Genomic DNA, 13,687 nt, shown 5'->3' with positions numbered 1-13,687 from the left:
GTGTGTGTGTGTGTGTGATGCATACAGTTGCAGTGCAGAGGGTTGGAGAGATGCCACCGAGTTGCGTGGAGTTAAAGCAGCAGTACAGCAGTTAAGTGTTTATTTACTCATACGTACAAACCTAACTGAGAGAGAGGAAGCAGAGGGACCACCGCCGGACTGAGGATATGTGTCAGACATACTGTACGGCCTTGGCAGCGGCCCGTGTTTTGCACGCAGCGCAGTAAAAGCTGTGTACTGTGTGTGCTAATGCGAGTGGGCAGACACGCTGGCAGGTAGTGCCCAGCATGCAGGAGGGAATGTGTTTGCAGAGTGGAACATTCGCAGAGATGAATGAGCTGCATTATACACTCAGATATTATTTTTCATTGCATTACAGTGCAGTCGGTCGCGAGATCGAGTCGTTTGTCATGCAAGAAGTGAATGTAGGCAATGTAGCTGACTGAAAGTGTAAACAGTTGTGTCTTTGGGTGTCAGGTTCAATCTGATGAATGAATGGAAGATCTTGCATGGGGAATTGTTTAGGTTCCACCTGCGGCCACTGGATGGCACCAAAACTACACAAACACACCAAGAAACAAATAAAGGCTGTGGAGAGAAACTGCTAATAAATAAATTATGAAAGCGGTAAATGTTAAACCGCTACCTGTAGTTAAACTAAAGCAGGTCATGGCTACCTGCGTATTCTGAGTCTGAAGCATATTCTCCAGCCTGTTGTTTGTTTGTTTTTTTGATTCCGCCCCCCTGCAGCCACCGGAAACGCTAGATAAAGCCGAGGCTGGAAAGTGCGTCACACAGCTGAGCTGCGGAGAATAAACGGAACCTGCAGTCTAGCGCCGCAAGTCCCCCTCCTCTGTTATTTTTGTTTGCACAAGAAAAACCCAAGCTGACGTCTGTTCTTCCAGCATGGTGAAGATCGCCTTTAACTCGGCTCTGGCGCAGAAGGCGCTGGGCAAAGAGGTGCCAGCCACTGTTAAGGTGAGCTAACGGGGCACAGCGCTGCGCCTGAGCCCGGTGTCCGACTTTAGCCTGGTAGCAGGCCTGCTGTGCCGGATCGGCCAGCAAAGCGTGTGGACTTCATCCATGTGAGCATTCACAGGGTTGTCGCGCATTGTTGTGCTAAGTGTGATTTGACACGCGGTGATTTTTGCATAGCGCACGGAGTCAAATTGCACCTGGCGCAGGACACGATGGGACCGCCTATCTCCTGCACAGCTGTTTTTGTGCGGAGGACAAAGATGGGGTGGGATTAAGGGATTGTTTAATCAAAACTGAATGTGAATGTCATGCTAATATGATGTGTGCGCGTGTGTGTGTGTGTGTGTGTAGGACCCTGAAGTGGCCTCTGCTCCAGTGGGCGCCGAGGGCTCCACAGGTCGCTGCCTGCTCACCTTGTTAGGCATCGCCTTCATCCTCAGTGGGCTCATCGTAGGGGGGGCCTGTCTCTACCGATATTTCACCCCAAAGGTGTGTGCGCGTGCGCTGCAGCTCATTCTTCGTGAATATTCTCTTACACATGTTACCATCTTTTAAAAAGGGGTTGCAAAGAGTGGGAGGGGGTCTTATGAAATCAGAATATTTGATTTTAAAAAAAGCATTTAAAATCTAAAGTCCTCTCAAAGTAAGTACCTGTATATGTGTGTGTGTGTGTGTGTGTGTGTATATATATATATATATATATATATATATATATATATAATGTGTATACATTAGGCCATGATTGTGGTTTCATAACTGTGCATAACACTTTAATGTTGCAGATCCTTATAGTAGATTCATTTTCTGTCCATCCTTATGCACGTGAGGCACATGCCACCAGCTCTGCAAGCAAGTCACTGAAACGCGTAGAAAGTTAAACTACAACCCAAGACTATTTTACGTTATAACCTTTTCCAAATTGTTTCATTTTCACGTTGCAAATGCAGGTCAGTGGGGGAGGGGGGGCATCTGTGGGGCAGACTTTGCAGACTTTGCAGACTGCCTCTGGGAAATTAAGCAGTTGTATGAATTAATTTGGTTATCCACTGACGTGATCAGATATGTTTTCTTCCTCTCATAAACTGTCACTGTCTAGAAGTGATGAAGAATTATTAACACTGGTTTGTACCGTTAGAAAACAGAGTGCTATTGTTCACTCCTTTTCATGTTTAGAGAAAGTGCAGACTTCACCTTTTTCCCCCCAGTTGTTGTGTTGCCAGCAGGAGGGTCTTAGAGTCAATGAGATGAGGCAACCCCACACCCATGCAAATGAAGCAAAGCGAGGTGGGGGGGAGAGCAGTGTGTGAAACTGTAACTGTCAGTATGTTGCTTGAGAAATTCTGATAAAATTGAGATTTCATCACAAGAATCTGTTGCTCTGAATTTTGTCGTGCTTTTGATCTCAGCTGTTTCCTCACTTCTAAGCTTTGAAACTGTAGTGACACATGATACACAGAAAAAGATAACAATGCAGCAAAACTCAATGGTCCAGTTTGTGGATTTGCACAGCATTGAAGTGAATCTTGGACTAAAGTGGAGAAACCCTTGCAAAAAGAATCCATATCAATAATAGGTGCTGCCCCCTCTGTTCATTTCATTCTGTTTGAAAGTATGATTCTTTTGATTGGATGCTCTTTGCAAACAAAAGGTAAGAGCACTGGGTGGGCGGGGCTTCTGACATCTCAGCCAGAGCCAGTTTGCCATAATTATCAGCATAATTATCACAATTTGATTTGCAGGAAAATAAATGCCTCACATGTGCCAAAAATGTTACTGGAAATCTTTATTATCAGTGCCATGTGGAGAGTGAGTGTGTAAACATAAGCTTAAAACCTGATATTAAAAGAAACTATGATCAATAGTCATGGAAAAACTGTAGGCTTGTTTGTGTAAACGTAGTCCTGCTATATGCCGTGATGTAACTGTGCTGGAACCAAGCAGAACATGTGTGCTTTGGCTCCCCCTGGCAGCCTGAGCTTCCTCGACAGCTGCGTGATTGTTTTTCAGTAGTTGGTGCAGTGTGTGAAACGTGAACTTTAGACAGGAACAGAACACACAGGTTCACAGCTGATATTGCAGATTCACAGTAATACCAGGTGATGCGTCTGTGGTTGTAGAGGCAAATCCCAGCTGCACCGCTGGTTGAAAATAAAATAACTATTACGGTGCGTTTTTTTGTTTTTTGTTTTTTTGTTGTTTTTTTTTGTAAAATGTACATAAGCAAAGGTTCCAGTGCCCCCACCTCACTTTACATGTTCTTAAGACTAAATGAGATGCATTCTTCATCAGAGGATGTATCATGGCGCGATGGAGTTCAGAGACGTGTCGTCCGGAGCAGAGAGCCAGCCTTACTACTTGCCGCGAGTGGAGGAGGAGGTGGAGATCTCTGACAACATCGCTGTCATCAGCGTCCCTCCTCCCCGCTTCAGGCCCGGAGACCCCGCTTACATCCTGCACGACTTCAACAGGGTGAGGATTGTGGACTCTGTCACACTTGGCGCAGCTCGGTGGATGATTTCTGCTGCTCTAAATTCTTTCCCGATGATTTCATGTGTGTGTGAGCAGAAGCTGACGGCCTATCTGGACCTGACTCTGAGGACCTGCTTTGTGATTCCCCTGAACACCTCAGTAGTTCTCCCCCCTCAGGACCTCATTGACCTGTTCTCACAGCTGATGGTGAGTACGGTCCCTCCTAGCAGCACCTGAAGACACAGATGAAAGTCCAGACTTGGATGACGGACAAACCGAACACATAAGTCTTGCTAAAGCTCATGCACCCATAAGAAATTCAGGGATGTGTTGTCATTCCACAGACTGTCTGCTCTTTAATCCTTCTCAAATCTGTTATATCTTTAATTTGTACATATGAAAAAAATCTTCACCTGCCAGTAAGTATGAATGTGCCAGGTGTCCTTACAGCATGTAGGTTTTAAATATTGGCTAAACTGTAAAGTTCCTGTAATTCAGTTTTCTATTATTCACTGGCAGAGACTAGCAGAGACTATGCAATAATATCAGCTTAAGTGAAACGTAGGTTCTTGACAGGAAACTAAAGATGATAAATGAGCAACTGCCACCCACAGGCTTGTCCCCTTCTTCCTTTATTCATGCAGTAAACTAGAAGTACGCTGCATTTATACTGCATACTTGTTTTCAAAAAGTCTCCATATTCAAATAGGGACTTTGTAAAAATCATTGATGTAGTGTTGGGTAGTTTTAGCATGTGAAGGTGGAAAAAGCTTGGCGGAGTTTAGTTTGCTTAGTGAGGAAATCAGGAAATTTCAACACTTGGTGTAGAGTTGTTTCACAAATCTAGGGATGTTTCATCACCTTTTTTAAAAAAAATTTTATTCAGTTTTCACTGATCTGTTCTATCTGGTGGAAGATCAAAAGTATTTTTTTAATTTAAAAAGGTGCCCTGACAGTCTCATGCTCTGGTCTTTGTTCCAGTCTGACTCTTACCGCAGCTACCTGGTGCACGAGGACCTGGTGGTGACGGAGCGCATTGATGATGTCAAACCCCTGGGCTTTTATATCCGCCGTCTTTGTGATGGAAAAGAAACGTACAGAATGCAGCGCCGTGCCAGCCTGCCAGGTATAGATGTGATGGAAATGTAAAACCTCTGATTAACGTGCAGCTCTGTGGCAACCCCTCGGAAATAAGGGTGCAGACCAGAGGAACTTGTGTATATAACATGCATGTCTTTAACTGTATTAAGCTGTAATATATAATCCTCTTTAAATAATATAATTAAGTAATATAAAGATTAATCTTTAATTACGACATCACTGCTGTTATGCAAGCTTTTTTTGCTTTACTCAGCAAGTGCAAACTGAACAGTTTGAGTTTGCAACTTTTCTATCCTGTGCTTGTCTCGTATTTTAGAAAGGAAGCTACTTGGCTGACATTAGCTCTTTCATGTTTTTTTAGCTAATGGTAATAAATAACCACACAGTCAAAATTAGGTCTTGTATTTAAAAGACGGATGCCCCCAACATGACTGTGCTCCTTAGTTTCAGGACTACAGGTTTGTAGTCATGAGTTAAGCTTTTTGGTAATACCGTGGTGCTGCTTAGTCATAAACTAACATTAGCGGTAGCTAATAGTAAGCCACACGATGAAAATTAGTGCTAGTATTTAAAAGACAGACCCCACCAACATGACTGTGCTCTTTAGTTTCAGGACTACAGATTTGTAGTCATGAGTTAAGCTTTTCGGTAATATTGATGTAGTAGTGTTGTCAAGTAATCAGCTAACATTAGCGCTAGCTAATGGTAATAAATAGCCACACAGTCAAAATTAGGTCTTGTATTTAAAAGACGGATGCCCCCAACATGACTGTGCTCCTTAGTTTCAGGACTACAGGTTTGTAGTCATGAGTTAAGCTTTTTGGTAATACCGTGGTGCTGCTTAGTCATAAACTAACATTAGCGGTAGCTAATAGTAAGCCACACGATGAAAATTAGTGCTAGTATTTAAAAGACAGACCCCACCAACATGACTGTGCTCTTTAGTTTCAGGACTACAGATTTGTAGTCATGAGTTAAGCTTTTCAGTAATATTGATGTAGTAGTGTTGTCAAGTAATCAGCTAACATTATCGCTAGCTAAAAAATAGCCAGACCATAAAAATTACTGTACTGTATTTCACACTGGTTATGTATAAAACTGTATGAGCTAGCTTGTTTAGCAGAGTGTTAGTGTAATTTACTATGATTTTATCTTTTGGCTAACAGAAACAGCTTTCAAACAAAATACGCTGACCACAACATAAAGTAAGCAAGCTGTCACATAATGCAGTTACAACTTTAGGCCTTCATACATTTCTGATGGTTGAGTTATATAAACATGTATCCCTGTATAGTTCTTATCAAGGATGAAGTTAGCTGCTGACATTGATAACTTTTTATTTACTAGGTACACATTAATATTGATTTTGGAGTCACTAATCACTATGGCTCAAACGGAAACTGCTGACTTATCAAGTAGATGCAGAAATTATACAGTGTCAAACACACTTTGGTTAGAAACCGAATAAGAGGACGAGTGTAAACAGGCACCAACCATGCTTGACACATCTTCCTAAATGTAGTTGTGTTTGAAATGTGTCAAACACGCCCACGGCTGAATATTGAGATGAATACTTAGCACTGCTGCTTATGTGTCTTTTTGTTTGTCAGGTGGAGGCATCCAGAAGCGCTCTGCGGACGAATGTTTCACCATCCATCACTTTGAGAACAAGTTTGTGACTGAGACCCGCATCTGCAAGGCTTAAGCATGAATATAGGTCATAGAGAGCGAGAGAGGGTAGGTGGGAGTGGGTGGTGAAGGGAACAGCAGAAAGTTACTTCTGTACAAAACTCTTTCCAGTTTTTGCCTCCCCTGCTTTTAATCTAGTGTTGAGTGAATTTAAGTTGCAGCATTAGAGCCTAGCCCCCTTCTCCTCTGATGTACTCCCTCAAACCCGTGATAGGTCACAAGTGCGTAAGTATTCATTAGCTAGTCTTGTACTGGTTATTACTTTAAGTCAGTAAGCTAAAGTTAGATATACAAGTTTCATTTATTACGTTGCTTTCTGTTTTGTTGCTGTAGTTTTCTGCAGACAGATCTTATTGATGTTACTATATAACGACACATCCGCCTCATCCAGAGCAGAGCTATTAGTCATCCTACTGAATATTCTAGTGAGATCATATTAGGCGTGTGTTGCGTCAACCTCCTGTCGCCGCTCTGACCCGGGTGCACGGTGCAGGTTCGACCAGGTATTTGTATTCTGTTACAGCGTGATATAGCACAAGTCAGCATGGAGATGTCTGGTACAGTATACGTGTAACATGCTTGTCCGTGGATGGTAACGCAACGCTCTCAAGTCACCACTGTTTGTAGATATCCCCCACAGTGCTGCTATGTGATGACTTTAGTGTTACCGATGGTCTCATACCTGATGGGGAAACAGTCCAGCACCCTTACAATATATGACCAGTTTTTGTGTTTGTGTTTCAAGCTTCATGCGTGATCCTAAACCAGAGTGATGAGCTAACGATGAATAAGCTAAAGGGAAATTTCACTTAATTTGACTTGAAAACAGTCGGTTATCTAATTTGACTATTATGTATCCGTAGTGTTATAACACGAGATGGCTCCCTGTGATCTTTACACACATCGTGTGCTTAAATGGAAAACAGTCGTCCTTGATTTCTGAAGTCTGTCGAGCACATTTTAAGTCATTTTTTAGTGATTTCCTACTTGATGCCTGCACACAGAGACAATCAACAGGAAGTGTGTTTGTAAAGATGGGGTTTCTGTCTCTGCTTTTTAATTGAATACTAGAAGATATTAGGGGGGGAAACGCCCAATGTTGTGTGCAACTACTGAACTGAACTCCACTTTGTTGTTTGAATAAAGTTGCATTTGTTTACCTACTGAATGTCGCAGTGGCTTTGTTATTATAATGGCGGTGAAAGCGGCACCAACACTAACCCTTTTATCATCCTGCGAAGGACATCGGGTTATCAAAACACTGGATCTGGAGGAAAACTGTCGCTGCGTTTCGGGGTTTTCCTCTCTTTCACTTGCTGACACTACTCGCCCTTCATCGAGGAAATGCAAATTGAGAGGGGGAAGGGGGAAAAAAACATTTATTGAGAAATAAATAGGTTTAAAAAAATAACATTTTAAAACTCTACTTCCATATTTTCACATTCCCGTTTCAGCATAAATGTTATTTCCATAGTTTGCAGGAAGTTGAAGTTTGCATAGTCTTCAGTCTCAGTTAGTGGTTGCGGGGAGGCTGTCGCCACCAGAAGTTTAGTCCTCCTCTTCGTCCTGTTCTCCGGTTATACAGGACAGACGCCGGCTGAGATGTATGCTCTCCGGTATCTCTGGCTTGCTCAGTCGCCTCCAGAATTCATCAGTAGTGAAATAGTACATGATAGGGTCCAGGCTGCAGTTCAGGCTGGCCAGGCAGAGTGTGACTGGGTGACTTCGAAGAACCAGTTTCTGAAAGTCACAGCTGGTAACTTTCTTAGCTTTGACCATAAGGTCGAGAGGCATCGTGGCGTGGTAAGGTACAAAGCACACTAAGAAGACTACAGCACAGCTTAGTATCATCCTCAGCGCTCTCTTTTTCTCCCCTCTGTCAGAAATAGCATTTGCTGTATTTTCCCGAAGGCTCCAAATAGTCATGCACGTGCAGCCTAGCACCAAAACGAGAGGGACGAAGAAGCCGAACAGCTCTAGTAAAATCAAGAGGGCCCACATTGCCGAAGAACCGATATCCTTCCGCAGAGGCAGCTCCGTGAAACACTTATTTGTGTCGTTCCTTTCGGGCAAGGAAGGATCGTGTCTGAGCAGAGGGAATCCAAGGCAGACGGTACAGATGATCAGCCAGATGATCCCACATATTAACACGTCTCCTTTTTGTCGACCCGAGTTGTACAACAGCGGACGCATGATGAGCTCACAGCGACGTATGCTGACGAAAACCAGGAAGTAGATGGAGGCATACATGTTGACGTACTTGAGATAGAAGCAGAACATGCAGAAGAAATACCCAAAGGGCCAGGAGTTATTCAGGTAGTAGTAGATCCGCAGAGGCAGAGAGAGCACCTGAGGAGAGGCCAGAGTGACAAAATTGAAGGCAGAGAACAGCAGGCAAACGCTGATGTACATATTTGCTCTTTGGCGATGATGGTAAGGAGCTCGCTTGGTTATCTAGTAAACAGAAACATTTCTAAATAGATTTTTAAAATAAAATCCTCCCCGTTAGGCAGTTCATTGGAATAAAGAGATGAACTTCTGTAGTTGTTGTGTTCTATAATGGAAGTTTTTTCTTGTGGTTGGAATTCTCCCACAATTCTGCCAACATCTAAGAGTCATTTTGTTTTTTTGACTTCCTAATTTAGTACATGAAAGCAGAACAAAAACTAAAGAGGTCATTACACTAATTTGCTTTATTGCAGTTTTAAAACCGTATTGTAGGATCAGCATTACAACACTAAATGTAACTATTAGAGGCACGAGTAGTGTAACAAGTACTTCTTGCATGCAAACTTCTTCCCTGATTAAAGCTTGACCCCTGAGGACGGCTATGTGGTCACTTAACCACACAACCACATCATGTGACTTCACAGTAATGGTTTAAACTAGAAAGTAAGTGCCGAATACGACTGAAGAGGATTTTTTTACCTGCAGTAGGTCGGCCACAGCCAGGTTCATCATGAACACCACGGCCTTCTTGGTCTCTCTGATGTAGGCCCTGAACACCCACAGCGCCAGCACGTTACCCAGCAGGCCCGGTGCTAAGATCACACTGTACACCACGGCATACAAATGGTGCTGGTAGTCTATTATCTCACTGGTATTGGAGCAGTTCATATTAGGAGAACTGACATTCATGTCAGTGTTAAGATGAGCTGCCTTGCAAACCAGCAGGAAGCTTGTATCAGCAGAGCTGCTTGTAGTCCGGTGACGGGTTGGTTTGAGCATCCATGCCGCTGGTTACATCATGCTGCAGCCCGTGCAGCTGGTACTCTCTGCGGCATGTCAGACAGAGAAAGAATGTCTTTTGTTTTAAGTTTTTGTCCAGCACTGATGTGTCCTCCAGGCTTCTCTGTGATCCCCAAAGAGTCTGGTGGTCTGGTAGAGGAAAGAAAAGTAAGTTAAGTTAGTGTAGTCGGAGGTGGAAAGTGTTACCAGAAAGAGGAAGAAAAACAACTACAGGTTTCTGTGCTGTCACCTCACACCAAGAGGTTCTGTCTCTGCCTGTGTTTTCTCACACACTGTAGTACAAATCAGCTCTTGACAGCGACGCAGTTGAGTTTTAACTGCTTTCGCCCAGTGCAGCCTGGGGATATTAAAGTTACTGTTTTGCATGTTGCATAGATAGCCATCAGAATTGGAGAAGGAACCTTTTTAGATGAGACACAGATGACATTGTGCTCGGCGGCAGCACCTGCCAGCTATAATCTCCCATGTGTTTTTATGAATAACGTAATTAATCAATGATCCTTGATAGCTGTGTTTTTGCAGTGCCCTTTACAGCAAGCGTGCAAACCCGCAGAGAAGTCGGTAAAATCCCCCACGTGCTGCTTCACTGCCGAGCATTATGGTGCCTGCACTGAGTCTGTGTGAAATAACTACCGCGCAAGGCATCAAAGTGAAACTAGCGTGGTTAGCGCAGGCAGACCAGGCAACTGGTTAACAGCCCAGATCAAGGAAAAACCTGTCACTAAAGAGCACTTTGAGATGAGGAGCAGCACCGCGGGTGGTTTTTCGATGTAGGTGACGCCTGTAACGCGCTTCTTTTTTTCCCTCCTCCTTTGTGACACACACACAGAGCAGAAAATGAAAGTAATAGAGTTGAAATTTTAAAGCTTTTAGATGACCTTCAACTTAGATTATCTTCAAATGCTTTCGGTTCAAATGGAAATAGTAATGTTAGGGACTGAACGGCCTATAGGTGCACACACCCACAGCTATAAACTTTAGTGCGTATAAACCAGTTTAAAATTATGTTTTTTTACTTACTGTTGTCATCCTCTTTTTGATCAGCTTTTGTTTCTTGTTATCTTATTTCTAATGAGACTTATTAGACCCTAGCAAACCCAGGAACGATGTGGTGTTGTGATCTTCCACATACCTAGTACCCAGACACCTGCTATGCTCAAATAAACACCTCCATGTGTTTATTTCTGGCCTCCATTAGTACATTAATCCTCTATCAGTTTAAAAGGGACACTGTTTATCATGTGGACCCTTAAATCATACACTGTCTTCCTCCCTTCCCCCTCTCTTTAAGCTAGCTTTCTTCTGATTGGCTGCTCCTTGCAACCAAAAGGTTTGAATAGCTGGTGGGTGGAGCTGCTGTGCTAACAGCATTGGGATATTTTTAAGTGACATCATCCAGAGCAAAAAGTAGTGAAAAAAAGAACAGAAACTGTGTTTAGAGTATTCTGAAGCCTGAACTTTGACTCACAGGGATTAGTAATGCATACTCTGATGTCATTATTTGGAACTTTGGCCTTTTTTAGCACTATGAGAACACTATATATGTATGGCAGAATGTTAGCAAAGCATATTAGACCTACTTTAACCAGTTTCAGGACAACTCAGGATCATTTATGAACCATTTTATCGATGTGAAAATGCAAATCAGCCAGTAAAATATTGTTCATATTTGACAAGAAACTTACTGCCACGTAAACTGTTCAGAACAGCATTTTTTTTTTCTTTTTTTTGCACCTACTATACTCAAAACACGCAGCAAAAAATGTGTAGCTATTTTCGTGCGTGAGGGGGAAATGGCACTTGCCAAACACAAGACAAACAGTGGTTAACTAACTGCTCTTAGTTCTCTTTACGGGCTCCCTCAGCAGGTTTTTATACACGATATTCGCGTTCCTGTTGCTTAACTAAAAGAACGCAACATTTCTCTACAGGGAAATGACTAAATGACTAAATACATTTGACTACATTTGAATGCATACATTTGGCTACTAGCATTGCACTGCTGTTTCAGCTGCAACAGTAAAAAGATGGTTTGAGTATCGCCTTCTCACCCGTGTGTCTGCCCTCCCCTAAAGAGTCACGAGATAAATTCTGCGTTGGAGTAAAATGATTAATAGGGTGGACCTTTTTAGAAAAAAACAAAAAACCTTTATTTGGGAATATATTTTTACTTTCTTCAATGTTAAAGCTATTTATCTAAGACATTTACACTTTTTTTTTGTTAGTTTGTATTCCTTGTTTTTGTAAGCGGTTACAAGCCAAAGAAGTTTAGGCAGCAGTCTTTTGATAATGACCTGTTTAGTAACTTGTACCTTTAGCAGTGTGTAAGTAAATGTAGCAGAGTGTAAACAGCGATCCCTGCCTGGGATGTACCAGTGTATAAAGTATAAAGTAGTATTTGGGCCTGAACTTAACTCCTCACAATCATACACAAACAAACAGTGGAATTTTATTTGTAAAAAGGGGGTATGCTAAGCTTGGACTGCTTCTCAGCTCCCTTACTGCCTTTTATGCTCAGGCCGAGGCCCCAGTAGACCGTCAGCCCTCGGACTGCCTTTTAACTCAGTGACCGCTGACCTGTGTGTTACTGTTTGAAAAGGATTCTCCACTTATTACTCTCACTTATGCACGTACCATGTGCTTCCTTCCAAGGCTGTGTGTTGATTTGTATGATGTGCAAAAGGCTAATCTGTGACAAGCTCTCGTTTCCTTCTCGCAGTAGAGGCTTTAACATGTATGTACAGGAGTCAAACCAAGACCATCTGTTGTGAAAGTAACATGTTTACGGTAACGAGCGTCGGGATCAAGCTGAAATTTCCATCTAACCGAGAGAAGTGAGCTGTTTTTAAAAAGATAAAGCTAAAAAGAAAAGGCAAGTGCTGCTCCCCTACCTTAGGACTCAGTAGTTTTCATCAGGTCTTGCCAGTGGAAACACATAATCTCATCTGCTGTGATTCACCTCCGTCTGTGGGCTGCTGGCATGTAAGCAGCTTTCTGAAGATCTGACCTCGTGTTACAGAACCAAAAACGCTGCCGGTGAGCATCGGGGTCCCTCCACGTGTGTGTTCCCTGTTCAGATACACAAGAAAATATGCCGTGATCTCCAGGAAGTCCACTGACACATAAAGACAAGACACCCCAATACTGGCCCTCACACACACACACACGCACTTCAACATAACAGGCATTCCACACACTGGAGAAACAGACAAGGTCCCCCATGAGCCATGACTCCACATAGAAAGCATCCACACACAAACCCCCACACACTCGCTACTTTCTCCGAACACTTCTGAACATTATTAGCAATTAATAATCATCCTCTCACCTCTGTCTTTAAAGATGCTGGAGAAACGAAAAGCTGATAAGACCGAGGCGTCAGATAAAAAACTCCATCCTCCTTTCTCCTCCTCTAACACTCTTTAATTTCAGCGTCCCGCCTCTTTCTCTCTCTCTGCCTCTCTCTTTCATTCTACCTCTCTATCTATCTTTCATATCCATTAACTTTTGTCTTCACTCGTACTCTTTCCTGTTTTGATTTCTTATCTATCACTCGTTGCATGTGTGTCGCCCGTCTGTGTGTCTGCTGTTCTGGGGATTTTAGCGCGCGCACACACACACACAGACACACACACAGAGGGCTTCCTGTGAGCGTAGGGGTGTGGTTTACAAGAATTTTCTTTTGACACTTCTGCTATTACACTCTTAGTTGCCATTTCCTTGTGGACAAAGTCAACACGTCAACACGCACTTTTTTTGTTTTATTGACAGGACATCAAAAAAAATCAATCAAAAAGAAATATTTACACCAAAGCCACGATGCAAACTTTCACAAGTTACAATGTGACACTGTCAGAAAGCAAACGCTACACTTTGATGCGTGTGAGAACAGAGAAACAAGAGGCAGGTGCATTTTGGTGGATGATTCATTCTTGGTAGATTTCCTTAGGTGGGCTGCATTTGTGCGTCTGGGGGCTGATGCAGACTCAGAGTTGGCTCAGGCTTGGCCTGTACAGATGGGTGGGTGGGGGGGCGCCTGACAGTTACTGGTTTCAGAGCTGCTGTAACTGCTGCCAACTGCCTTCACCACTTTGCATTCTGAGAGGAAGTGAAGCAAAAATGAGCTGGCACCTGTTTTCACATTTTACCTGAAAGAAAAAAAGTCCAACTCGCAGTGAAGAAACAAACATCAGAGCCAGAG

The 13,687-nt window shown here is 42.9% G+C and overlaps 2 protein-coding genes across 2 annotated transcripts; one reads left to right on the top strand and one right to left on the bottom strand.

Annotated features, from left to right (window-relative positions):
• The first annotated feature begins 747 nt into the window (after positions 1-747).
• Positions 748-7,400, top strand: LOC102296443 (integral membrane protein 2A). The gene is made up of 6 exons (XM_005916547.2): positions 748-978; positions 1,330-1,467; positions 3,268-3,447; positions 3,544-3,654; positions 4,429-4,573; positions 6,159-7,400. Exons 1-6 carry the CDS (start codon positions 907-909, stop codon positions 6,251-6,253), a joined length of 741 nt encoding a protein of 246 aa, XP_005916609.1. The 5' UTR covers positions 748-906; the 3' UTR covers positions 6,254-7,400.
• Positions 7,401-7,599: 199 nt separating this feature from the next.
• gpr174 (G protein-coupled receptor 174) lies at positions 7,600-13,571 on the bottom strand. The gene is made up of 4 exons (XM_014331889.2): positions 12,815-13,571; positions 12,378-12,555; positions 9,166-9,615; positions 7,600-8,586 (listed from the first exon to the last, which is right to left on the bottom strand). Exons 3-4 carry the CDS (start codon positions 9,463-9,465, stop codon positions 7,786-7,788), a joined length of 1,101 nt encoding a protein of 366 aa, XP_014187375.1. The 5' UTR covers positions 9,466-9,615; positions 12,378-12,555; positions 12,815-13,571; the 3' UTR covers positions 7,600-7,785.
• Positions 13,572-13,687: the final 116 nt, after the last annotated feature.

Source organism: Haplochromis burtoni, unplaced genomic scaffold (genome assembly GCF_018398535.1).
Source record: "Haplochromis burtoni strain Fernald_Lab_line unplaced genomic scaffold, NCSU_Asbu1 Contig_19, whole genome shotgun sequence".
Taxonomy (NCBI): Eukaryota; Metazoa; Chordata; class Actinopteri; order Cichliformes; family Cichlidae; genus Haplochromis; species Haplochromis burtoni.
The sequence above is the reverse complement of the archived record's forward strand: the minus strand, read 5'-3'. Positions and strand labels throughout refer to the sequence as shown.

What these genes read in the sequence shown, in the direction of transcription:
- gpr174 (XM_014331889.2), bottom strand. Translation starts at nt 9,465, where the DNA reads ATGCTCAAACCAACCCGTCACCGGACTACAAGCAGCTCTGCTGATACA. An exon ending in CTGTGGCCGACCTACTGCAG is followed by an intron (nt 8,587 to 9,165) that starts GTAAAAAAATCC and finishes GCCTCTCCTCAG; the next exon opens with GTGCTCTCTCTGCCTCTGCG.
- LOC102296443 (XM_005916547.2), top strand. Translation starts at nt 907, where the DNA reads ATGGTGAAGATCGCCTTTAACTCGGCTCTGGCGCAGAAGGCGCTGGGC. An exon ending in ACCGATATTTCACCCCAAAG is followed by an intron (nt 1,468 to 3,267) that starts GTGTGTGCGCGT and finishes ATTCTTCATCAG; the next exon opens with AGGATGTATCATGGCGCGAT. An exon ending in ACCTGTTCTCACAGCTGATG is followed by an intron (nt 3,655 to 4,428) that starts GTGAGTACGGTC and finishes TCTTTGTTCCAG; the next exon opens with TCTGACTCTTACCGCAGCTA.